This window comes from Aspergillus brasiliensis (genome assembly GCF_001889945.1).
Source record: "Aspergillus brasiliensis CBS 101740 unplaced genomic scaffold ASPBRscaffold_8, whole genome shotgun sequence".
Taxonomy (NCBI): Eukaryota; Fungi; Ascomycota; class Eurotiomycetes; order Eurotiales; family Aspergillaceae; genus Aspergillus; species Aspergillus brasiliensis.
Window position 1 is genome coordinate 21093 of NW_027137449.1, and position 24943 is coordinate 46035.

Genomic DNA, 24943 nt, shown 5'->3' on the forward strand with positions numbered 1-24943 from the left:
TAGTTAGCAAAAAAAATCCCGCCGTAGTGTTCCGTCTGCTTCCTAGCTATGTGATTTCTCGACGTATCAGCATGGTCCGTTTCGTCAATACGAGTATCTAAAGTGGATATTCTCCTTATCAGTCTGGTCCAGCTCGACTTCCACCTGGCCTCCTACTGATGCTATTCCGTCCTTCTTCCGATTCAAATACGCGGCATAAACTGCAAACGCGAGTAAGAGAAAGATCTCCAAACAATATGCAATCAGCATGGCAATAATCCCAGATGTATACGTCGGTGCTTCGTCGGACTTGAAAGCAAATGGTCCAATAATATTCCCCACACAATATGAAATGAAGAATATGGCATTCACAACCGATCGTTTCGTAGTACCTCCGGTATCTGCTGTGATGAGGGACATGATTAGGGCGAATGATGCGGTGTAGGTACTCGTCAACTATGGCCAGTTAGTCTTCACCATCAATTCACATTTACAGAAAGGAGAATACCCAGTAGCAAACCAGCAGGGCAATCTTATGATCCCTCGAGATTGTATGAATCCCGACCGCCCCGGCTAGAGCCGGACACACATACAAAGCAGCAACGATACACCTCTTCTGCCCTGGTAGCCATCGCTGCATATACATAGCAGACACATTGGATACCAGGATCACCATCCCGTACGGGATCTGGAACAATGTCGTGACAAGATTGGAATATCCGAAGCCCTCGATGATGAGACTCCCAAAGTTACTCGCCGCCCCGTTGACGACTTGCGTGCAGACGCCACAGAGGAAGAAGAACCATGTCTTCGGATCCGTGAGGGCTTCCCATATCTGGTACCATTTGATCTCGGACACCCTGGTGCCGGAGTGGTGGGGGCCGAGCCGGTGGATGGCAACATATTTCTCTTCTGCATTGAGCCAGCGACTGTTTCATCAGCATTGGTATAAACCTAAACAAAGGCGAGAGGCCATACGCAGTAGACGGTCCATCCGCCAAGGTGAAGAACATGAATACTCCCCAGGCAGAAGATATGGCACCGATGATAATGAACTGGTACTGCCACGATGCCAAATTACCCTGGATATGGCCAATCGCAAACGCCAGTAGTCCACCGAAAGCGTTTGCAATACCCAGGAAGGTCGACCACCATCCGATTCGGATCGGTTGTTCTTCAATAGTATACCACGTCGCGGTGATGAGAAGATAGGCTGGTGTGGAGCAGGACTCGAGAGCGCCTAAGACGAATCGCAGACCGAGGAAGGGCTGAAAACGTGTGCATGCCGCCAGAGCCATGGTCACCCCGCCCCAGATGAAGATGTTGACAGATAGCCACTTTGACACGGATAGTTTCTGCATGGCAAAGACAGAAGGGTATTCAAACTGTCCACGTCAGTATAGTATCATCTTTATGGGTTACCCAGCTTGCTATACGGCGAGATATCCAAAGTAGAACATGCTCCCTGCCATTGTTAGCACGTCCCCAAGTCGATGTACAGTGACCATACCCAACCAGCTGTATTCTGTCCCTTTCAGGTGCAAATCCTCTTTCAGTCCAAAGACAGCTGCATAACCCATCATCGCTTTGTCGATATAGGTAATGAGGTATGTGATGCAGATGAATGGGATCACCATCCAATCTAGTTTTCTGATCACCCGGCGGAGGAGGATTGGATTGAACTGAGCTTGCCGTTGTGCTTCGTCTGGTTTGTCGCTCTGTTCCACAGCCTCGAGATGATCGGTAGTTGCTTTCAGCATGATTCATAGTATGTGTCAACGGGGGTGCTATATCTGCGAGGATCTGTCTAATCAAAGGGATTCTTCTGAGATATCGTTCCCGTGTACTTAGAGGTTTTATATAGGCATCCTTCCGGTCAAGGTCAGTGTGAAGAAACAGTTGGGATTCACCCCGCATTTACTATTATCGCCCTAATATGGCCCGGCCAATTGACTGCTAAATGCTAGTACAGCAGCCCGGGGCCCCGGGAGAGGGATTGCGGAAATGGGCTGAGGCTAGTCAGGGCGGATATGCTTCTTACTTGCCACGAAATGGCGACCATAAGCAAGGTAGCTAGCTGCCTTCAGAGATATGGCAGCGGATTTCGACCGCACGACTCCTTTTAGTGGTATCTCTCCTTTGGTCAGCGTTGCTGTGAGATTGACGGCGTGTCCTCCAATGTGATATTGACTCCTTGTGCACTTTGTCGTCGTGAGTCAATCGAGAGTCCATCCGAATTGTGGGTAAATCGTTATGGAGTCGTGCATCTGTCACTTCCGCCGAGATAACAGGCCCGCGGCTTTTCCGCCGCGGGTTCACGACTTTTCCGCTCCAATTCTCCGCGTGCCATTTCCGGGGAGTGAGGAGATGTAGCATGGACGAATTAGAGATCGGAAGGTCGTAAGCTATCAGCAATTTGACGAATCGAGATAGCAAGCTATTCACTCTCCATGACTTGGGAGCCGGTTTCCAAATTATTGTATATGCAGGTGTTTCGTTCCGAGGTGCTCCTGTTGCTTTGCAGGGAAAGCAGCAATGACGCTGGAGACACGTGACAAATGAATATGTTGCTAAATTTGCGAAGCGATAGGCTTCTTGTGTGGTTAAAACAATATCTGTGAGTTTAATCAATCTACATCATCCATGAACCTCAGTTAAAGGTCCGGAAAAGCCCCCGAATCTGCCCCTCGACAGTTCCACCATCGCGCATACAGCATTTTCTCCATGTTTTTGAGCCCCAATGATCCTCGGGATGACCTCCGGAGCACCCCATATAAGCCTAGTGGTCCCTCAATGAGAGCAGCACATTGTTACCTCACACAGCACCCAAAAATAGAACATTCTGTCTTTTCCAGTTGATTCAATTTTCCCATTAGAAGAACGGGCCCGGATGCCTGGAGCTTATTCAGCCTAACTGACCAGTTAAGTATGCTGAACCGCCTGGCACCGAAGACGACGAGGGAAGCAACTGAAGAAATTATCGACTGAGTCCGTGTGTCCACCGACTGGTTCTTCAAGGCTATGCAGAGAATTATGATGAGCGTTTCTCTATCTGAGTATTGATAAGCTGTTGACACGAGTGAATAAGATCAACTATATCAATGCCAGTCCTTGATTAGAACGGTCAGGTCGTTTGTTAGTCGTCCCCAACTGTACCGATTATCTCGATTCATTGATTGCAGTTATCAGGACACCCAATGATACCAAGTCTCATGACCGCTACAGTCCTCATCTATATACCGAATGCACCTTGAAAATAAAAGTATTCACTTCGCATTGACTATGAGTATAATATGGTTTCCAGCTCCTATACGAGAGTCGACACAATCAGTCGATCGAAATCAGAGAAAAATAAAAAACAGAAATATGCTAACGCCCCTCCCTGGCAGCACTGCTGCATCCGGAACTTCGCCGGGTCAACTCCAGTATCCGAAACGCCGATTATTTATTGTTGTTGTTGTTCTTCTTCTGCTTCTCCAAGATGTCAATGTAGACGTGGCCCAGAGGTCCAGCCTCTGGGCTCCATCCCCCATGTTCGATGCGGTACTTGAGATTACTGTCCAGCATCTCGACGATGTTGAAGCCATTTTCCGGGCGATTATCCCAGTGCAATTCGCAGATCTTTTCCTCGTCGTGGAAGAGGTCCAGCCGGCCCTCACTGCCGCGGCGACCGCGGGCACAGATTTCACCGATGCCGTACGAGGGGATGGTGATCTCATCAATCTCGTCTTCGGTGAGGGACTGTCTGCGGTTATTGGGGTCGTGGAATTCACCACTATCGAAGAGATAACAGTTAGCACCGATAGTAAGGAATCAATTGAGTGCAATTCCAATGAACGGGGTTACATACCCTTCGATGACGGTGTGTCGGACGGAGATCTCGCCCTTGTCCAGGTGGTCCCGGATGTGGAAGGAGACCCATTGTTCGTCCATGGGGCCGGCTGCAGGCATCGTGAATGAAGCAGGGCAGAAGGTGAGTAGAAGGAGTATGTATATCTATGGATGCTGTGATGCTTTGAGAAGGATGAGAAGAAGAACGAGTCGAGCAGCTGCCGAAGGGGCTATTTATTGCTGAGGCCCGGCTGTGGGGTGATACAATACCGGCATTGGAAAGGGCTGATCAGTTTCCCTTTGCTGACTGGATGAAAGGAGAGGAGAGACACAGAGAGAGACCGAGAGAGAGCATCAGATGACGGCAGAGTGGGTTGATGTGGTTGGTCCGGCGGTGGGCTGATCCACGGATCGAAAGCTGCAGATGCTGGGATTGTGGGGGTGGGCCGGTAGTGACGGGCTGCTGCTCACTGGCGCTGATTGTGCTTTTCGCTGCTCGCATGGCGTTGCTACTGGTGGCGTCATGGTCCGTGGTATCTTTGTCGCCGGCACCGATGGCATCACCACTTTTGTCTTTTGGTGTTGCTTGCTTCGTCTGTTACCCCCGGCTTGTCTTCCCCGCACCTCTCGGCCAATGATCACCAGTTGCGGTCCCAAGGATCGGCAGAGCTGTCGAGGTTGGTCCATCCTCTTAATTGGATGACATGTCACTTATTTCCCTTGGTGGCGAGATGGGGGGTCTGGAAATTTGGCCAGAGAGACCTGGCCAAAGGTTTCATGTTGGCTGTCTCCCCTCGTGATGGCCCCCGACCAGCTCGGTTTCATCGATTGGTTTAACCCCCCAAGTACCTGGCTTTGGAGCCAGTAAAATGTCTTACACTCAACTTTAGGACGTGATGCCTGCAGCTCCTCGGGGACATGCAGGACTCGTGGCGGGTGCTGATAGGAGGGCCAGACCAATGTTGAGGACGGATTCTTGGTTACAACTAACAAATAATGGCTTGCTTTGATCGCGAGGACCACTCTCATCATGTAGAGAATGTCGTCTCAAACTTGCTTACTCCCCGGGTCTGTATAACTTCCAATCGTATAGCCGTCGGAGTCAATCGATAGCAACGTATACTGGTATGGTGTAGACTCGTACGTTTGCGGCAGTAGGAGAAGCAATCCAATGCAGTCAAGGAAGGAATGGACCGAAAGCTAGGGATGCACTACGTATAACTTACTCGACAGACTATCACTAAATCGAGCCATGATCATCCCCGGCACTCAATGCACTTGCAGTCTTCTTGCAGTCTCAGCCGATCGGATGAAGATCCGTCTGGTCCAACGTGACCACCTGCCTGCCTTTCTCCGGCCAGTGACGATCTTCTCCCCTCATCCAGCACTGTAAGTAACTCTTCAATAGAGTATGTTAGGGAGTTGGAAGAGCCATCTAACCAGATCAAGCGTAGATCGTCTAATTCCCCGCGCGACAAATACGACGTATGGCCGTCTCCAGCATGATTGAGCAGCACAGGGCTTGGGACGGTCGCGCAGTCCAACGGCTCATGCAGGCGACGTCAGCTGATAATATCGCAGACTTACGAGAATAGAATCGACGATGGATCGGCTGTTTGGAACGATGTGGGTTTTAGATGGCAATCTTCCCATTTGATGGCACTCATCCTGAGGTCACGAGACCACCCCAGCAGTCATTGAAGAGCTCTGCAAACAGCGTCCAGGAAACGTCACGTGCCAGATTGCGATCCTGGGGTGTGACTGTTAATCCCAGGCATCAGCCAGACGAATACAGCAGCCTACCCCAAGCCTGTCACTCCGAATTGTTCGGGGACATCCGAGGATGGGAGGCCAATTCTCCGTGGATTGCACTGCAGGGCTGGTCCCCCGTCACGCGGGAGCGGCTTGTTGCGGACCAAATGCAAGGCAAAGGCGGGGATGGCTGCCAACCGTCCAATTGCTCGATACTCACTGGTTGTAGATGCATGGAAAGGATGGTGCTGACACCCCGCTCGAGAAGGTCAAACTTCTTCAAAGATGCTGTCAGCCTCTGATAAGCATCAGCCAGCTAAAGTTGTCAACCACCAACAATTGCTCCAGTCTTGTACAAGCCGGCGAAGGATGAAGCCGAAGCAAAACATTGAATCAATGCACCGCATCTATAACTAGGGGGCTTCGCGCTCTGTGCAAGGAATCACGGTTTACTAAGCCTGGAAGGGCAATTCGAATGCAAGTGTAATGCAGATCGCCTATTAAGGAGCTTCAAGGAGTATATGATACATGCGTGCGAATAAGGAGCGGGATGTTTGCTCCATCATGGAGAGAACAACTTTTCTAATCATCGATCTCCGATCACTTGATGCAATGATCGCAGACGCCCGATGTTAGGGGGCGATATCATGACCACTTGGAATCTCCGCCTTTCAGGCTTCATAGTTATAGCAGAGGTACCCTCCAACGGGGTTCATCACGTCGGCGACAGTGACATTCGGCATCACATCGAAGGTGGTCAGGGTATAATTGAGGGTGGTCTGCGGCCAGCCTGATGCAGGCTCAACGTTGGCCGATTCATTGATGGCGGGGCCACCCATGTCCCACAGCCGATTAGCGGGATCATGCATCTGCCACCGGTACCACAGACGGTCGATGTAGCCATGGTGCAGATAGAATAGCGGGTCACCTGGCGAGGTCTTCACATCCTCCATCTAGTGTGATTATTTCGCGTCAGTTCAGTGAGCCAAGGTGTAACACAAGGAGGCACTCACTACACCACCGACCGCCCAGTGACCTCCTCGATGAGGCGTGGCGGCTATGCAAGGGAAGTATAGTTCATAGGTGTCGTATGTGTTGCAGTGGGCGACTGCCGCCCCCGTGGTATTCAAGATCGCGTCCCGATTCCCCCAGCTGCGGTTCATGCAGAACACCGTGTTTTGTTCCTGGGGACCAATATGTTCCGTGTAGTACGCGAAGGCCCCATCGGTCACACATCCATCAGGTTCCGTGCCATTGCCACCAAATGCATCCGCATCCCACATTTCCGACCGGAACAAGTTCCCGGAATCCGTGTCGTACGCCTCATTCCACCATCTTTATTATAGTAGTCAGCCTCGCTTCAATCTGGGCCAACGGGGATGAACCAAACCTACGCCATTGGGCCGGTATATCCACACTGTTCCTTCAGCAATGTTTCATATACATGCAGAAAGTATCGGTGCCAGGGCAAGAATTGGCCCTATTCCGTCAGACTCGGGTCTGCCAATGTTCAATCGCGGGACTCACCACACTATGAATAATGTCACCCACCGGGGTGTCAGTAAGGGCACGGTGTAAGGCCTGAAGATCGCTAAAGCGGTTGGTGGTGGCCTCTATCCCCGTTTGCGCAGGAAGATTCATCAAGCATTGGACTCCCTTCAGATAGCTTTTCTGTTCAACCTTGGTCATATTCCGCCACTCCTTTCGAATGCTCATCGTCTCGGGCGTACATCCGCCATCGAACAGACCAGGATCAACGGCGGGCACAGCATCAGAAGCTGGGATTGCGCTGGTAGAGGCCAGCCCAATGGCGGCCATTACCCAAAGCGCGGAAAGCATCATGCTCAACGTATCGAATAGCAAAATTGTGGCCCGCTGGCGGTTGATGTTATGGGCGACGGCTAGCAAAGGAGGCACGACGATCCACTCGGTTTTGTCCCAAGCAGAAACTGGCCAAGAGCAAACGAGGAATCTTATGTCAGTACTTCAATGTCTTATCCCAGAGAATTCAATCGATCTTCATTCTTCAGCTCGTGCTGATTTCGGCCACCTCTCCTTGACGGTAACCCGAAATATCCGGATAATCCACAGATCAGACAGCCATGTTCAGCTTCCAGGGTTACGAGGAAGAAATTCCAACCTTCCACAAACCGATTCACTAGCTGGTCGGCGGCTTCGAATGGAGTTGGGCTAATTTGGCGACATGTCTGGTTTTCTTGTCAGGCATGCGAGGAGCATTCCGGTGACCAATTGCCCGAACACACAGAGGGCACGTAAACTCAATGCCTCTCGCTTTGCGAAATTGCATCGGCCTTAATGCATTCGGTAACTGATTTGGACACCTGGCGGTGAATACAGGCAGCCTTTCGCTGCTACGATGCCGGCTTCGACCAACGGTAGCGCGCCCCCTAGTCATCAACATGCAATTCCCACTGAATAGGATTTATGGCTTCATTCCCACGCCGTCGCAAAATATGTGGCTGAGCATTCCGTTCTACATCCCTGCCAATCCTCATTCGCGAAGGCCGATTGTCAACGCTTGTAGGCCCATGCCAGCCATTGTCTTTGACAGCGAGATGGGCATATCGACAGAGGCGTTGATTCCAGCACCTTTTCTCCGAGCCATCGTATGATTCTCAACTCGCTTTGCTTTATTCCCCTTCATTTCCTTTACATGTCGCTTCCTCTTCCAAGGACAAGCGGGAGCCGGCTGCGACTGATAGCGCAGTCTTTGTCGGGCTCGCGGCCCCTGGTACGAAGGAAGTACCCTCCGGTCATCGACCTACATAGGAGCGACATGCCATGCGATTTTTCCTGGGACGGGATTGTGTCAGCCTTGCCAAGGTCAAACACGTCCGATTATCCGAAAGAAACAATGGGAGTTCATCCCACAAAGGTGTACCGGGATGATAAGGTGATGGAACAGCTCTTGTCGCGTGCCTTTGTAACGACTCCCGTGATACAGACAAGACAGGGCATTGAAATAACGGTCCTCAACGCCTATGGACTAGTGTAACCGTATCATCCACAAAGTACAGGTCAGGGCATTCCCAATGTGAAGCATTCTGTCATCTACATCGCCCATCATGGTAGGACTGATGGATTAAACGTCTGAGTGGCTTTACGAAGGTAAACGTCGAGGCCGGTTGAGTCAAGATCCAGGTCGCTTACAAGCGGCACCTGGAGATGAATGTCTGGGTACGGCATGTGCGTATCGCCTGACGCGTTTGAATCCTCCAGCCACACACACGCTAATTGTGCCCGGTGTACAAGGAGTTCTTAGCGCAATGAGGGCTCACCGGTCTATGTAATCATGATGCATCCGACTACAACCGATTACAAACCACTTTGATTGTTCGATTCCACTGCAATCGCATGTCATCACATAACCACGGGTGATTGTAAGCTCATCTGGCTCTGAGGAGTGGGGGGTCCGAACATAGTGAATGCTTCCAGGGTCTGACGCCAAATGCCCGTATCCCAATCGTTGTGCATCAGAGTTTCAAGGTAGACGGCCGGTTCCGGCTGCACGGGTAATTGGCTTGGTGTCCAGTGGGGTTGTGACTCGAAGATTATCGCAGGGGGCGGGCCCTGCCATGAGACAGGGGGTCGGGGAGGACCATAAGCCTCGGTCGGATGTTGCACCACATGACTGATGCTGCACTGACGCTGCGCCTCGCTTTTGCTTTTCTCCAGCCATGCCACCATGCTAATGACACGGCAGTTCGACCAGATATCGTCACCAAGAGAGAGAGCGGCAATCTTTCGCATGGTGGCCAGGACGTCCTCATGGACGCGCCGACTGTCTATCTCTGGAGTCGGGTGGTTGTAGTTCCCAAATAGCAAGCTCACCTTGGCGAGAACCAGCATCACATACCAAAGCGTATAATAGGAGGAAGCCGGCAGGTGCACAGCTACGTCTGCTGGTACTTGGAGATACGTGGCAAGAACCCGGTGAGCCGATGCGGTGAGATACTGCAACCGATTGATCTCCCGGAGCCGAACGATATCCTTGCGGCGCAACACTGCTTGGCCTAAGGTTAAGGTGGTGAGTGCAGTGAGCTCAAGACGAAGGGCCCCTGAATGGTTAGAATTCCGAAGGATGCACGTGTTGGGGGTCGCCAGCAACTCACAATTGTCACACGAGGCGAGGCGTGATAGCTGGTCGTCAGTCTGCCTCTCTTGTCGTTCGATGGATTCTACAATCTGCTCCCACGATGCATCCCGAGGGTGGTAGGAGCAGAGGCATACATCTTCATCGAAGATGCACTGGGTACGTCGCAAGAAATTGTTGGAGAGAATATAGTCCCCCAGGAGGACATCGCTGGGATATTCGGGCTTCCGAGCAAGGTCCTCCACACACTGCGCAATCCATCTGGTGTGTCTCATCGCAACCTGTCGGCGGAATAATGTCGACCTGCGGTGTAAATGTTAGTCGCATCTCCAGATACCAAGAGCTGAAGAAAAGGAGTGTCAGTTCTCACGTGCAAAAAAGATGATAACAACCTAGCAGAGCCCTCTGCTCGGTGGGGTTTGACTGAGGACGGTAGTTGTCCCCGGGATCTGGAGGGATAGGCTGCATCCGGATGTTCTCGTCCTTGTCTATTCCCAGGTCGACGACAACCATGTGGGCCATCTCGAGTAGCATGTACTTGTGGATATGCGGGGTCCGCCAGTGGTAATGAAACCATGCGCAATGAACAAGGAGGCCTAAGAGTAGATCGAGGTTTCGTTCGCTCTTGGCGACTAAGCGAGTGGCGGCCGTCTCCCGGACGAGAGCCTCCAGTTTGTGTTGCAGGAGCGGTTTGTGTTCCATACATACAGTGACGATGCACAGCAGGAGAAAAGGCGAGCGCTGGCGGAGCACCTCGATCTCCATGTCGGCCGACACAATCACGAAGGGGAATTGAGCCATTTTCTGGGTACGAAACTTGTCCATGAGCTCATCGGCCTCCCGTAGGGTGACCAACCCGCCTAGAACGGGGTCCCCCGATCCCTCATCGCTAGGTCGGGAGCTTTCCCGGCGGTGATAGATTCGCGGAGAGTCTGGCGGGTGCGTAGACGGGGTTGCACTGGAGAGACTGCCGTGATGGGAATATTCGCCTTGCTGGGTACGGTTAGAGCAAGGCTTATTGAGACCCCATCCGCAAGAGAGGAAGATGGGGATTGCATTGCATACCTTTTGGCCTAGTTGCGCTGCTAGGTTATCAATCTGCTCCTGGAGGGCATCAATGCGGGTCTTCCTGTGGTGGCGGAGGGGAGATCAATCAGCCAATGGTCGGAGGATATATGCAGTAAGGAGTAGTAAGTACTGATAGTGGCAGGTGATACTAGTACTAATCACTTCGGCATGCAAGCTAATCGGGGATGGTAGCAGTAGAAAAAGCAAAATTGTAGGATGACAGGCAGATATGCAGGACAACAACAAGAACAGCACACCAAACATAACACTAGATACTAGTTCTAGTAGTATGTAGTACTACTTACCTGGGACGGTTGACATGGGGGGACTCAGGCAACGAGCATGGCTGGCCCAACCGGGTGCAGCGCGAGCACGTGCCCGTGTGGGGAACGGGCACGCAGCGGACCTTCAATCGGACACATCGGACGCAGGCATGGCGTCGCGGTGGCTGCTTGCGATTCATCTGCTCCGCAGCAATGTGGATTCGTCACCGTCAGAACCAAGGGACAAAGCAAGCACGTTGGGGGCGTTGGACGTGGCAGGAAGGGGTGGGTGGAAGGGGAAGCCAGAAAGTGGGAAGATGCAGGGGGGGAATTGTGTCTAACTTTCTCGCGTCGAGTGACAGGCCACAAACTTGTTGACTAGTGCTGACGGGATTCTTTCTTAGGCAAAGAAAGTCACCAATTTCTCCCGAGTCACATGAGACGGGCCCGCGCCTCCCTTTCCTCTTTTCTTTCCTTCCATCCTCTATACTCTTCATCAACAACGATCTCATTCCTACCCTTTCGTTCTCATCTTCTTTCCCGTCGCCATTGTTCTGGATATCCTTTCTTGTCCGCTCATTCCACAACATTAGTCCATTCTCGTGTTGCAGGGTCCCGCCAATGGCCACCAATCCAGACGCTGCGCAAGGCGGGAGGCTGCACTAGAACTTCGCCTAGAGATGCGGCATCGGTGCGACCGAGTCGGAGTCGGAGCAGGAATTGGCCGCACAGACTATTGAGCACTAACAACTGTCCATCTCGTCCGGATAACACCAATGCCCGTCATCCTCTCTCGCTCACTCACTTATCAATCTCGATTTGCCTAGTTTCCATGAACTGGACGAATGAACCTGAGCAGCCAGCGATTGGCTTTTCGGGTCTGGTTCTCCGAAGAACCAGACGAACTGGTGGATCACCGATCGCTGTCACGCTCCACTCTTCGATATAATAGACAATTGTCCGGGTGATGTGCTGTAGCTCCAATCCTATTTGCATATCACACCAGCGATCTAAACCTCCCCCTCTAGCTAGTGCTTCGCGTAAATGGCGCACTCGCTGGTGCCACAATCAGATGCTGAAGAGTCGTGTTAGATGCTGCTGTGCCCGGTCGGCTTCTACGCGCAAAGTGCGTCGTGGAACATCGAAAGATTGAGTTAAGACTGCAATTGAACTGGCCACCCCAATAGCTGTACTTGGGTTGTCGTTCCACCCATCCGCGCGTTTGATTGCAGGCCTTAGACTCCTATCCATGGTTCCATAAGGACGATCCCAGAATGGCCCGTTGGGATAAGGTTCTTACCCCGCAAAAGAAGTGCTCACCATCCTCTGGGGAAACAACTTATCCAGCCTGATTCCGCAGATACACAAACAACGCCCGACCTGGCTTTGTTTGAGCTTGTTTTATCGCCTTTCAGTCCGGATTTCACAGCTACGCTCATTGAAACACTTATGTCGGTGCAGTGCATCAGACTGGCCGGGTTATTAGAAACCCATATTTCAGTCCTTTTGTCAGAAATCGTCCTACATCGGTCCATGTCATCACATCGTAGATAGACACTTGAGAGACCTTCAAGTTGTCCAATCATGATAGTCACTATGGTTGCCATACCTTATCATACAGCTACAAATCCGTCGACGATACTGGTTCCTATCACAAGGCTCCTACTGTGCATGGTCTCCAATGTATTTGACAGGATTGAAAGATCTGACAGATGCGAAACTTCCTTCATAATTCGAAACCCCACGATTCACGCTGTCGGAGAAAAGCGGAACAGTCAAAAAGTCCGGTGAATCGATCGACTAGATAGAAAATTTTATTCTCTTCCTCTTCCCGCAGCAGTGACAAGGGTCGCTTTTATTATGGTAGCGGCCTAGTTTCCCAATCTTTCTCATTGGGTCGGGTCATTGAACGCAAGGTTGCTGTCGCTGTGATAAGACTTGGTGTCGATGATGACTGGCGTGTAGCCAAAGGGGAACGCCAAGTAACTACTCAGCGTGGTCGCTAGGCCGACGGACGCATGAATTCAGCCCATACCGGATATTCAGAGGTGCGGGCGCAATTTTGAGGCAGGTCAAACGCAGTATGTTTCATTGTTCCATTGCAAATCGGTCGGCCTACCATAGCTCACCCTTACTGTAAGGCATCAAGGTCAGCCAGTCCTGTAGGACTCTCAAAGCCTTCCACCGGTCCAGCGGCACCATCTAACAATCTGTCTGGGACGCGATGGAACACAGAAAGTTATGACTAATGGAAAATTTTCCCGCGGATACCGAGTCAACGCCTGCCAGCTATAACGCATCGAAGTCGGTCAGGGGTCACATTAGGCATCATCAATAGGTATCCCGTGCAGTATGGGGCGCCAGAAGGACAATGGCTCCCTCCGACAATGGGCTCGCAGTCACCTTACGTTGGAGTACTCTCATCATGCCATAGCGGGCATATAGCATCCGGACCGCTTACGACGCCTGCAGGGCTCCCAAACAACAGTATTGCGGGTCAAGCCACAGCAACGTCGTCGCAGAGAGGAGATGAAACAGTGGTGGCTTTACCACGGGGGCAGGTGGTCCATTTAACTATCGTGACATGCTACCGCAACACGGCTGATCTCTTGGCGAAGTGGAAAGTCGTGTCGAGGCTAGGCCCTGTGGACCGGGATCCCAGATTGGGTGGCCAGGCTACCGTCGCCGCCGTTCATGCGGGGGGAGATTAAGTGTGCGATGGAAGCAATAAGCATACACGCAGCAAGGCGAAGGAGGCTATCCACTCCGGATATATGTTTATTCCGTGTCCGTTAGCCGCACGTGCCCCCATCGTGAGCTGATCCCCAATACGGTTTAGCTTGTCTCGTCGTGTGAGCTTTCGCTCTTAGACGCGTCTGTGGGAGACTTTGAATTGTATGCACCATCAACAGCTCGAGTATTGGGATTCAGAGCGACTTCACGAATGTGACCATTGGATGCTCCGCCTTGAGACACGAGACACAAATGGGAAATCCACTTCATCAGATGCAGTGTCTACGGAGACCATGGCATGCTGCCAGCACGCTGCAAGTAGCTTCGCGTTCTAGCGGTATCGTGGGTGAAAGGCATACCCGGTCTGTTCGGTAGAGTCTATTGTCTGGTAGATGTGCGAGTTCAATACCAGCCACTGCGTAATACGTAGCAGCTGGTATTCTGGATCGGGTATTCTGGGTAGAACCCTCCTTGTGCACAACCACCAGAGAACCGCCCGACCGGCTAGCCTTTCTCGTTTGTCTCTGCAGTGGCTTGTGATGGTCATCAACTCCAGTGCATATGTATATCCACCGCTCCATCACGAATTATCTCTCAGGTCCTGCACGGTCGGGCTTTCTGGGGCCGTGTGGTGCCGCTACCTTCTCATCATATCGAACGACCAGCTGGTGTCGCAGTCTCGGGAGAATGAGATCAGGAGGCAAACCGTGAGGATGAAATGGGGCTTCACTCCGGTATCGACGATTTAATGACTTTCAGTATCGAACCTTCGGGGTAGATAACCGTCAGTGGATTTTTAAAATCGACTTCGGATTGATAATGATTTTCCGCGTACCTCCCTTAGTAGGAACAATATTCCCTTCATGTCGAAGTATAGTCTGCGACAGATAATTCGACATATTCAACAGAGCCAACGTTTGTATTGAAGTTCAACGGCATTGAGAAAGTGACAGTTGTATGAAAGCTTTTCCGCCTGAGAACGGTGCAGCTTAGTGTGTCCGCCCGCACGGGATCTTGAGTGGCATGGATCGGCAAGGAGATCTGCACCATAGGACTTCGTCCGCTGGACGTGATCGATCATGCTTGCGCTGGGAAGGAACAACATCTCAAACAACATGATTCAGAAGAACGGAAGAACACTTGAACATTGCATGATCGTCTGTTTACACGGGATGATCTCCCGCTCTGAGACGCGATCTGCAGTTGTCCCGACTGATCTTCGGTAACGGTTGTAGAAGGTTATCAGACAATCCATAATTTGATAGAGGACAGTTAGAGTCCCTCTCCCAAGCGAAACTACCTTCCAGTAGTATCATCTAGTGCGAACTTTGTTCTCCGGATCTTTTCAGAAGCCAAATCCCCAGATAATTCTGCTGTCTCATTGTGGTTTGGTGTGCGACGTCGTTTTTGGTTGAAGTTGATGCATATCATTACTATGTCCGCGTCGATATATATTTTATCACAGCTCCAACAAAGCTTATCATTCATTTACCACCAACGCTCATGCCAACGAACTATCATTTTTCGTAATGAGGTTAACGATCATTGGACACTTAGCATTTCTTGAATACGATATATTTATTTAGAAGCAATCCAATACTTGCGTTGATCAAGATTTGGACATGCCTCTTCTAAGGCCAGTCATCTAGAAAAATTGATATCCTTATTACATAGTCGTACATGAGAACAGATTTGGAAGGCACGTCACGTAGGCTACTAACTGCCTCTTCTCTAACTTCTGCACTTCCCGATAGACGTCTATTCAGATAATATCAACCAACTAGCATGAATTGCGCAATATAATCCAGCAAACCAAGTCGTCTTGCCGGGGATTGTCAAGAGGTCCTGAGACTTTTAAAAGCGACCAATAAATTGGTATGACATAAAGATCTTTACTTGCACAATGTAGCATAAGGAATATCTCCTTAAGCTGTGGTGACTGTTGAGTGTGACCACATCAAAGGCAACTGTTCTGTAAACCTGTTCATAATGAGCTGCTACGACTTGCTAGGCCTAAAAACGACTCCCTTCAACTACAGGTACTATTGACGCCATACATACTACATCAGTACCATCCATCAGCATCTCCCAAGGTTACTTGTATGTCTTGCTCGATGCAAGTTCTGGCTTTCAGAATAACTCGTAAGCTCAACAACAGCAGAATGTTCGGCTCAAGGCCGACTAGTACTCAACAACAGTGGTGCCTATCTGGCGGACCGGTATCATGCCGTATGTCATATTCCCAACAGCAGTCTCAAAACAGCAAGACCCCAGGGGGGAATGAACTTGCTGACGTAGAATAATCTAAGACAGCTGAATAATTCCAGAAGGACCTGATGAGCCCCTGAGGGAGAGAAAGAGGGAGATAAGAGAACGTTGGGGGTGAATCATGACCCATCAGATGGAGCAGAGAGATATTACCTTGAAGGCCATTTACCATGATTCATTCGGTCTCGGGATAATCACGCAAGACAGTGTCCACGACCATTGGAAGGCGGAGGTCGTTAGTGGGGGAGACATTAATTAACCACGCTGGCGGGGGGTGTTAAACTGAACAAGCAATAAGCATAGATTAAAGATTAAGGAGAGGTACAATTCCCGGGTGTGGCCGTCGGATCCGGGATTGCAGTCAGAGAGGAAATCCCGAGGTGGACATGCCATGCCGAGAGGCCGGGGGTTGTTGTTAATGTTTGTTTGGCTGGCAACCCGGCCCGATCAGCAGAGGAGATTCTTCATCAGCGATTTCTCAGCGACGGGTCAATATCAACATCAATCTCGCAAATTGCACTTAATCAAGCATGAATTAAATCATGAATCAACAGGGTGTGTCGAACAAGACCCGGTGGAATACTCGGGCAAACCGAGCAAAGCCACCGTCCGATTGGGGGAAAAAAGATAAAAGGGAAAGTTATGCGGGAAAAGCAATTATCTGCCGTCTTGGCAGTCTTGGCCCACCAAGTCCCGCCTCAGCGGGCCAATCACTATCCCACCCGCCCTGAATGCCGCGTGTTAGTGCAAGGGCTTAGGGTTATCCGGAGGAGCCCGTCCCAGCAGTGGAGGAGAATCCAGGTGGTAAACAACAAGAGAGGACCGTCGAACATCGCGATCATCCGGAACATAGCTACACTGAGCATAGCACCATCACACAAGCCGGTTCGGACATCGAACACCCTCTCAACCTTCTACCGTTTCCGCAACGTCCAGATGAACGGGTCCTCATGTGTCTCTCACTCTCAGACCAGGGCCCATATCGTATCAGGTTAAAGCTAGTCGCGACGGAACAACACGAGGCTGAAAGAGACAACCTGCTAACCGGTCGACTGCTAGATGAGCCGCGTCATGCTGTCCCGGTCAAGTCTCAACAAGGAGGCCCGTCCCCTGTCACACTTCCCCCACGATGAACTAGTAGTCTAATCGCTACAAAGTGTAACAGGGGAGCCAGCCATGGGAACAAAGCTCGATGCAATCTAACATAATAAGTCTCCACATTAAGCTGGGCGTGAAACTGATGGACACTCCGCCATCTACTCGAAACCATATCAAATTAAGCACTCGCGGCTCCACTTCTTCTCTGGGCTTCCTCCGTGCCGCTCGGACAGCTCACTGGATGCTCCCAGTGGAGTCGTTTCACCGGATCCCCTCAACGCTGACGATCGCATTCCCAAAGCATCCACCTGCTCTCTCAAGCAGACCATTGCAATGAGGTGATCGGCGGTGGCCTCACAACACCCTCTTGTCGGGACCCAGATGTTTATTCTCCTTCCCTGTCGACCCAAGAGCCCACACCACATCCACCGTCATAACGCCGATATTGGTCGAGATTGCGCTGGAGTCGCAGAGATACCCACTGACTCCGTGGACCTCCATCAGGAGAAGTGTTCCAAACTTCCATCAGCCATGGCATCGAAAGGATCACCAGCGCTCTATATAAGGGACGAGCTCGCCGACCGTCTCAGATCCTTTCCTCTCTGGCTCAACACACACAGCTTTGTCATTCTTTCTCTTGTTTCTCTCTTTTGTTTCTAATCGTACACTTTTGTCACTCTTTCATAAAACCAACTTGCCAATACTTCCAGGATGAAGTACGCTGCTGCTCTTACGGCTATTGCCGCCCTCGCTGCCCGCGCCGCTGCTGTCGGTGTCTCCGGCACTCCCGAGGGTTATGCCTCTTCCGCCACTGGTGGTGGTGATGCTACCCCCGTCTACCCTACCACCACCGATGAGCTGGTCTCTTACCTCGGTGATGATGAGGCCCGTGTTATTGTCCTCTCCAAGACGTGAGTTTCCGAATTCCTAAGGAGAAACCGAATCGATCCTCGGCTGACCAGTGTCTTGAATTTGCTAGTTTCGACTTCACTGAGACCGAGGGCACCACCACCACCACCGGTTGCGCTCCCTGGGGTACTGCCTCTGGCTGCCAGGTCGCTATCAACAAGGACGACTGGTGCACCAACTACGAGCCCGATGCTCCCACTACCACCGTCACCTAGTAAGTTGCCTTCTGCGGTGTGCTCGAGCATGGCGGAGAGCAAGATGCTGATAGGGATACAGCTACAATGCTGGTGAACTCGGTATCACCGTCAACTCCAACAAGTCCCTGATTGGTGAGGGTACCAGCGGTGTCATCAAGGGCCGTGGTCTCCGCATGGTCAGCGGTGTCTCCAACATCATCATCCAGTACGTATTATTCAGGACTACAATCCATTATGCCATCGCAAACTAACCACGGGATCCCTACAGGAACATCGCTGTCACCGACATCAACGCCAAGTACGTCTGGGGTGGTGACGCCATCACCCTCGACCAGGCGGACTTGGTCTGGATTGACCACGTTACCGTATGTCTCATCCATCCAGAACTTCCTTCCTTTTCCAATCTAACGAATGCTTCAGACTGCCCGCATCGGTCGTCAGCACTACGTCCTCGGTACCGACGCCGACAACCGTGTCTCCATCACCAACAACTACATCAACGGCGAATCTGACTACTCTGCTACTTGTGACGGCCACCACTACTGGAACGTGTACCTCGACGGCTCCAGCGACAAGGTCACCTTCAAGGGCAACTACCTGTACAAGACCTCCGGCCGTGCCCCCAAGGTCCAGGACAACACCTACCTCCACATCGTCAACAACTACTGGGAGAACAACTCGGGTCACGCTTTCGAGATCGGCTCCGGTGGCTACGTCCTCGCTGAGGGTAACTACTTCTCCAACGTCGACACCGTCCTCGAGTCCGACTCCTTCGAGGGTGCTCTCTTCTCCTCGGACAGCGACTCCTCCACCTGCTCGTCCTACATCGGCCGTGACTGCGTCGCCAACGTCAACGGTGGTGACCTCACCGGCACTTCCACCACTGTCCTCTCCAACATGAGCAGCGACACCCTCGCCGATGCTGATGCTGCCAGCACCAGCCCCGCCTCCAGCGCTGGTCAGGGTAACCTGTAAGCGGTCTCGCTCTGTTGTTGACCTCTTACTACTACCCCAGATGGCTTCGGTGATGTTGTTGTCTAGTTTGATGCTTCAGACAAGACAGCTTCTTCCTGCTGTTGTACAGCGGAAAATGTGTGTGTGTGTTAGCTTAGATTCTATCTTAGCCTAATCAATAATTATCCTGAGATGGAATAGTCTATAGTATTTCCCATCATAATATGATCAGTAGTACTTTTATGCAAATGACCCACTTTTAGCTTAGTATCATGGCTACCTTCAGTTATTGATGCCCAAGGCCACAAATCTGTTGTGCCTTAGGACTCCACATCGCTGGCCAGAATATTGCCTGAGACATAGATTATTCCCTGCCTAAGGCAACAGTAGTCATGAAACATGGACGACCTATACTAGTATGCTAGTAGAAAAAAAATCAGATGTAATAGGGGAAACTCTATTCCTGTATATCCTGTAAAGTGGTATAAGGACATACGTGTACCCAGACGCAAGCAGCAGCCTCGACTTGATGAACGAGATCCCTATCCCTCTGTCCATTTAGTTATATGTGGCATCAATGCCCATGTAGATTCACAGTAAACATGGCCTAACCGCCTATGGCTGCCGCATACGCGATGGAATATATCGTGATGGCAAGTTGTGGAGGTGAATATATATCCTTTTTGCTATTGGGAAGCTTGAGATATATTCGTAAGTAACTAGTATATCAGGCATGATTAAAACAAGAGCGGAGACGATAACTATTTGGTTGAGTACCTGTTTGGAGTCTATGCAGAGTTGAGAGTTTGTAGAATATACGAGACAGAGACGAGTATTTTGAAATCATTTTACTTGACAGCCTATGCATCAGTGTACACATCACATTGTAAGCTGAATTTCAGTAACAGGTGCACCAAGTTTAATGTGTGACAGCAAAGATTACATCTGATCAATCACATGTTACATCCCTCATTCCTTTGCCAGGTCATCAACCATCCTACTGCATGTGGGTGAATCTTGTGTGTTATCATTGGCAGCGCAATACCCCTAACTACTTACCTACGTACCGCCCAACCGCATTGTGGAAAGTCCACTGACACAGCGTCGTGATATTGAAAGTTCAGACATCTACTCCGTAGCAGGCCCCGCGCCTTTATACTCGATAATAATCATAACATTGGAAAGTGTACTGGACAGTGGCGCCATAGATAATGAAAATATCAATGGATTGAAAGACTGTCGGATAATATGCTAGGTAGGTTCTGCATGGACGGCAAAAAAAAAAAATAGCGGATGGATTTAACCGACTTGTCAATCTCCCAATCGTGGTAGTAGTTCACAGGCTTGTCTACTGCGGCGTGACTTGACACAGGGTTCCAGAACCCGTGTTTCCATGCACAGATTTGATGAAGGATACTAGCAGCGCGCTACGTCGACCGCTGCTGCGGGCCCCATATATCCTTCTGCTGCAAGTATCCGAGGAGTTGGTCCACCCCCTGCTGATTCTTGCTGGCAATGGAGGCATCCCCAGCCTCCCGGGCGGGACCTGGGTCATTGAGCGTCTCGACGCGTCGGGTTGAATTCCGAACAATCTCCAAAATGGTTCCTCCCTCAAGATCCTGATCTTCCATGCATCTCAGCATGGCCGATGCGACCTCCTCAGGCGTTGCCCATCCGTCCTTTTCCTGGTCGACAAGCATCAGCTTTTCCTGATTCTCGACCCACAATGGGGTACGTATGAGACCCGGGGCCACTGCATTGACGCGGACGCCGATTGCCCGCTCGAGGGGGGCCAAACATCGCACAAAGCCAGTAATAGCAGCCTTTGAAGCGCCATACATGGGGCATACAACATTCGGCAGCTGAGCCGCCACGGAGGAGATGTGAATAACGCGTCGGGGATTCTGCGGAGAGACAGGAGCTACATTAGGGGTCGTGGGATGCAACCAGTGCGACAAGGCCAGCTGGGTAGTCCGGATCGGGTGTGTGACGTTGATATCCAGTAAAGCGTACCGGTCGCCGTCATCTTTGTCTTTGCTGACCGCGGAACCGGGTGGTTGCCAGAAATTCGACCAGGGGGGCTCGTAGACCCCGGCACCGGGACAGAGTATGTGGAATTCTTCGAACAAGGACAAGGTCAAGTCGAACATGCGGTTCAAGTCTGCCCACGAGGTGACGTCGGTGCGAATGAAGACTGCTCGCGGGGAGGAATCGGCGGCCTCATACTTGGCAATGAGTTGCTCAGCTTCCGGTCGCAGGGCGAGATCGGCCACCACAACATTACACTTCCGGGATAGCAAAAGAGATGCGAATGACAAATTGATTCCTATCACGATCAGCGCACTGTCAAGTGAAAGCAAGTGGACAGAAGGAGGGGAGACTAACCCGAGCCAGCTCCCGTAACAATCGCCGTCTTTCCTTCTACTGAAAAGGGCGCAATATCTCCCGTGGAGGCCGCCATTGTTGTGTTCACAGCTGTAACAGCGCAAAATCAACCGTTCTGCTAAACCTACCACTCTGCATGGTGGAAGCTGGGGTCTAAATAGCTGCCATTTCCTGCGTGACGATGGGCGCGGGGAGGGTGTTCCGGGCTTGATGCGAGACGAACTGGCCAGCGTGCGGGGAACGAGCAAATCACGAATGCTGCAGAACATCGGGCTTCATCCGACCATCCCGGACCAGGTTCCGTGGTCAGTCACATCGTGAGTAGTTATCTAGTAGTGAGGCACAGGCAGACAGGACCCATTGGGTGAAGTTATTGAGGAACCACGGATCGGCGGCTGTCATGGAGAATCCGACCGGTCGCGATCCACCGATCTGTCAGGCAGTGATCTTATGACGGCCGGGTGAGAAGCTTGATGGCAATAGGATACAAGAGGATCAACCATCGTTGGTTATGGACTTGACATTGGCCAAAGAGATGAAGCCAGGGGAGTGAAGCTGAATGAGGGAATGCAGACACGCTGGAAGACCGGGGTCTTGGCAAGGGGGCAGTGCTTGTTTTTTAAAGACTCAGCCACAGTCCAGTCATGCAGTTTTCTTCCCCCTTCATAAAGCGAGGGAGGCATCCCCATCTTGTAGGTGATCCTTGAGTAGTGTCCTCTTGCCGCCTTGCCATATGAACTCATACTCAAGAGATTGTGTTGTCCATTGCACACCAACGTGATCATGTCATGTAGTAAGTAGAAAGTCAATTCAGAATTGAGGGTATGTATCTGTGGAGATTGATTCACAAATCCAGTCCCAAACTCCTACCCCAAAGATCATCATTATCATCATGTACTCATTAACCAAAAGATAGCAGACCATGAAGCAAAAAGTTGCCATGAGACTCCCAACGCCTGACTGATTGCCCATCACTAATTGGCATGCCGAACGTGTATCCCCGTTGTTCGATCCGCGGCCAACACTCGATACACGCGCAGCAGATCTTCCATTGCCGCCTGCGTGTCGGGGTGGGTCTTCCCCAATACCTTCTCCCGGCCACGCACAGCTTCCTCTGCCAGCGCCTCAGCCTCGTTCCATCGGCCCTGGGACTGGTAGATGGCCCCCAGGTTGGCCGTGGTGGTCAGCGTGTGGGGATGGAGCGCTCCCAGGTTCTTCTGCATCAGACGCAGCGTCTGCGCGGTCAACGCTTCAGCGTTCCCCGTCAGGCCTTGACCCTGGTACGTCAAGGCGAGATCCGCCATGGCAGTCAGGGTTAATGGGTTCTGTTCACCCAGACGGGACTTCATCACAGCCACTGCGCGTGCTCCGAGACGGGCGGCCTCCTCCATCCGATCCTGGCCCCGGTAGGTGGACGCCAAATTGATCATCGACATCAGAGTCTGTGGATGTTGCTCTCCTAGTTCGATCTTGCTTATCTCTACGACCTGCGTCTCCAGATGTTCTGCCTCCTCCAATTGCCCCTGGTCCCGGTACATCGTGGCGAGGTTTGCCATGGATGTCAGCGTCAGGGGGTGCTGGGCTCCGATTCGCTGCATCCGGATGTCCATCACTTCCGACTCCAACTTCATGGCCTCCTCCAAGCGACCCTGCTCCCGATACGTGGCTGCCAGGTTTGACTTCCACATTAACGTGGAGCTGTGGTGCTCGCCCATCACTCGGGTGAATTGTTCCACCACCCTTTTCTCTAGTCGTTCCGCATCATCATATCGCCCCATGTGAGTGTACGTGTTGGCCAGATTGCCCATGGATGTGAGGGTGGACTGGTCATTCGGGCCGAATCTTCGCGTCTTGATCTGGATCAGGCGAAGTTCCAGCGCCTCGGACTGTCGCCAATATCCCTCCTTGCGATATGCAGTAGCCAAGTTGGACATGGAGGCCATGGTGTGGGTGTGATCCTCCCCCAAAACCTTGCGACGCGCCTCTGTTACCTGTCGACCCAGATCAATCGCTTCCGTCCAACGGCCCTGACCACAGTACGCCGAGACCAGATTGTGAACCGCGGCCATGGTGATGGGGTCGTTGGGGCCTAGCTGTGCCCGTCGGGCATCAACCACAATCGTTCCAACATCTACGGCTGAGTTCCACTGACCCCTTTCGAGAAAGGCGAGGACTAGCGCCCCGAAGCGCTTGAGCGCGACTCCGGGGTCTCCCCTGTTTTCCCTGGAGACCTGCTCTACCACCGTCTCTAGCTCGGCAGCTGCATCAGCGTGTCCTTGCTTCCGGTACCGTTTCGACAGAGTCCTGAACGCCTTCATATATGAAGAAGAGAGCGAAACATCCATCGATGTTCGGAGAGCGGACTTCCCGCGGGCTCCCCAAATTCTTGACAGGACCTCGAATAACAAAGCGATGGGGCGTGCTGGGGGTAATGCTTTGATCACCGGGTAGAGGGGGGTGGAAAGGTGGAAAGGAGGAACTTAAAGCCGATGAGCTCCGATGAATTAATAATCCGAGCTGTGAGAAGAGGAGATAACGGCCAACAATCGTTTTCAAAGAAGAGAGGGGAAGAGGGGGAGGTTTTCTTAGTCGCAAAGACGCTCAGAAGAAGGACGCGGGATGGAGGGAAGGAAGCGGTGACAAGGTGAATCGCATGAAGAGCCGCTCACGGGGAATGACTGACGGGGACAGACTTGGTCAAGTGTGAAGGAGATGACAGGATGGCGACGAGTGGACGAGGAGATGCAGCGAGAGCATGACCAGATTCATTTACTGCCGCCAAGCCGCTAGGGCGTTGGAAAGGCTGGAGGATCCCATCGTCTTCTCCGAGTCAGTCAGTCAGTCAGTTCAGTTCATCTTCTGTGCGTGTCGGGGCAATCGTTGCGCGTCCACCATTTACCCCGAGGTTTCCGGTTATCAGTCAGGCTCACTCGCTGATTGGTACTCCCCTCACAAGGGCCCCGTTGGAAGCAGTGGACTTGCAATCAAATGCAGTGGAGATTGCACCATGCGAAGGTCTTCATTTCCCTTTTCAGCCCTGTCGGGCCAGAAATAGAAAATGACGGGAAATGACAGCCGCGATTACCATACCGTCTTGAACACTCCCCATACCGTTTCATACGGTATTTTCCCAGCGGGTTCAGCTTCTGGTTTTGTTGTTGCTGATCCGGATTCCACCACTCAACTCAGCCTCTCGTCTCACCTTCTCTCGGTCTCTCTCTCTGTCTCTTGCGCTCCCTCAATCTCTTCTTCTCTTCTGCCCACCGCTCTCACAGGGCCCTCGCCATCTCTTTCCCTGCTCTGCGACGCCCATCCCCCCTTAACCCACGTCATCTTCTCCGTCACTTTCGGACTGGAGCCATGATCGTCGGGGTTTAAAATTGGCCAACTCT

At 51.7% G+C, this 24943-nt stretch overlaps 9 protein-coding genes across 9 annotated transcripts; 2 read left to right on the plus strand and 7 right to left on the minus strand.

The window, feature by feature from the left end:
- Positions 1 to 84: 84 nt before the first annotated feature.
- Positions 85 to 1739, minus strand: ASPBRDRAFT_56097 (uncharacterized protein; the record flags this gene model as incomplete). Its single annotated transcript, XM_067627490.1, has 4 exons — positions 85 to 435; positions 488 to 908; positions 958 to 1364; positions 1416 to 1739. 4 exons carry the CDS (start codon positions 1737 to 1739, stop codon positions 85 to 87), a joined length of 1503 nt encoding a protein of 500 aa, XP_067477526.1.
- Positions 1740 to 3420: 1681 nt separating this feature from the next.
- ASPBRDRAFT_197000 (aegerolysin family protein) lies at positions 3421 to 3930 on the minus strand (the record flags this gene model as incomplete). The annotated part of the gene is made up of 2 exons (XM_067621049.1): positions 3421 to 3754; positions 3830 to 3930. The coding sequence occupies 2 exons, from the start codon at positions 3928 to 3930 to the stop codon at positions 3421 to 3423; spliced, it is 435 nt and encodes a 144-aa protein (XP_067477527.1).
- Positions 3931 to 6233: 2303 nt separating this feature from the next.
- Positions 6234 to 7404, minus strand: ASPBRDRAFT_128607 (tyrosinase family protein; the record flags this gene model as incomplete). Its single annotated transcript, XM_067618076.1, has 4 exons — positions 6234 to 6515; positions 6576 to 6897; positions 6957 to 7042; positions 7090 to 7404. The coding sequence occupies 4 exons, from the start codon at positions 7402 to 7404 to the stop codon at positions 6234 to 6236; spliced, it is 1005 nt and encodes a 334-aa protein (XP_067477528.1).
- Positions 7405 to 8943: 1539 nt separating this feature from the next.
- ASPBRDRAFT_56100 (uncharacterized protein) lies at positions 8944 to 11179 on the minus strand (the record flags this gene model as incomplete). Its single annotated transcript, XM_067627491.1, has 5 exons — positions 8944 to 9641; positions 9696 to 9979; positions 10047 to 10669; positions 10742 to 10805; positions 11163 to 11179. 5 exons carry the CDS (start codon positions 11177 to 11179, stop codon positions 8944 to 8946), a joined length of 1686 nt encoding a protein of 561 aa, XP_067477529.1.
- Positions 11180 to 11201: 22 nt separating this feature from the next.
- ASPBRDRAFT_616465 (uncharacterized protein) lies at positions 11202 to 12169 on the plus strand. The gene is made up of 2 exons (XM_067628326.1): positions 11202 to 11976; positions 12036 to 12169. Exon 1 carries the CDS (start codon positions 11444 to 11446, stop codon positions 11954 to 11956), a length of 513 nt encoding a protein of 170 aa, XP_067477530.1. The 5' UTR covers positions 11202 to 11443; the 3' UTR covers positions 11957 to 11976; positions 12036 to 12169.
- Positions 12170 to 17817: 5648 nt separating this feature from the next.
- ASPBRDRAFT_56101 (polysaccharide lyase family 1 protein) lies at positions 17818 to 19187 on the plus strand (the record flags this gene model as incomplete). The annotated part of the gene is made up of 5 exons (XM_067627492.1): positions 17818 to 18017; positions 18086 to 18229; positions 18292 to 18417; positions 18481 to 18577; positions 18633 to 19187. 5 exons carry the CDS (start codon positions 17818 to 17820, stop codon positions 19185 to 19187), a joined length of 1122 nt encoding a protein of 373 aa, XP_067477531.1.
- Positions 19188 to 20593: 1406 nt separating this feature from the next.
- ASPBRDRAFT_128187 (uncharacterized protein) lies at positions 20594 to 21627 on the minus strand (the record flags this gene model as incomplete). The annotated part of the gene is made up of 2 exons (XM_067618037.1): positions 20594 to 21492; positions 21552 to 21627. The coding sequence occupies 2 exons, from the start codon at positions 21625 to 21627 to the stop codon at positions 20594 to 20596; spliced, it is 975 nt and encodes a 324-aa protein (XP_067477532.1).
- A 676-nt stretch (positions 21628 to 22303) lies between these two features.
- Positions 22304 to 22544, minus strand: ASPBRDRAFT_44454 (uncharacterized protein). The gene has a single exon (XM_067625200.1). The coding sequence runs from the start codon at positions 22521 to 22523 to the stop codon at positions 22362 to 22364; it is 162 nt and encodes a 53-aa protein (XP_067477533.1). The 5' UTR covers positions 22524 to 22544; the 3' UTR covers positions 22304 to 22361.
- Positions 22526 to 23896, minus strand: ASPBRDRAFT_129123 (uncharacterized protein; the record flags this gene model as incomplete). The annotated part of the gene is made up of 1 exon (XM_067618114.1): positions 22526 to 23896. One exon carries the CDS (start codon positions 23894 to 23896, stop codon positions 22526 to 22528), a length of 1371 nt encoding a protein of 456 aa, XP_067477534.1.
- Positions 23897 to 24943: the final 1047 nt, after the last annotated feature.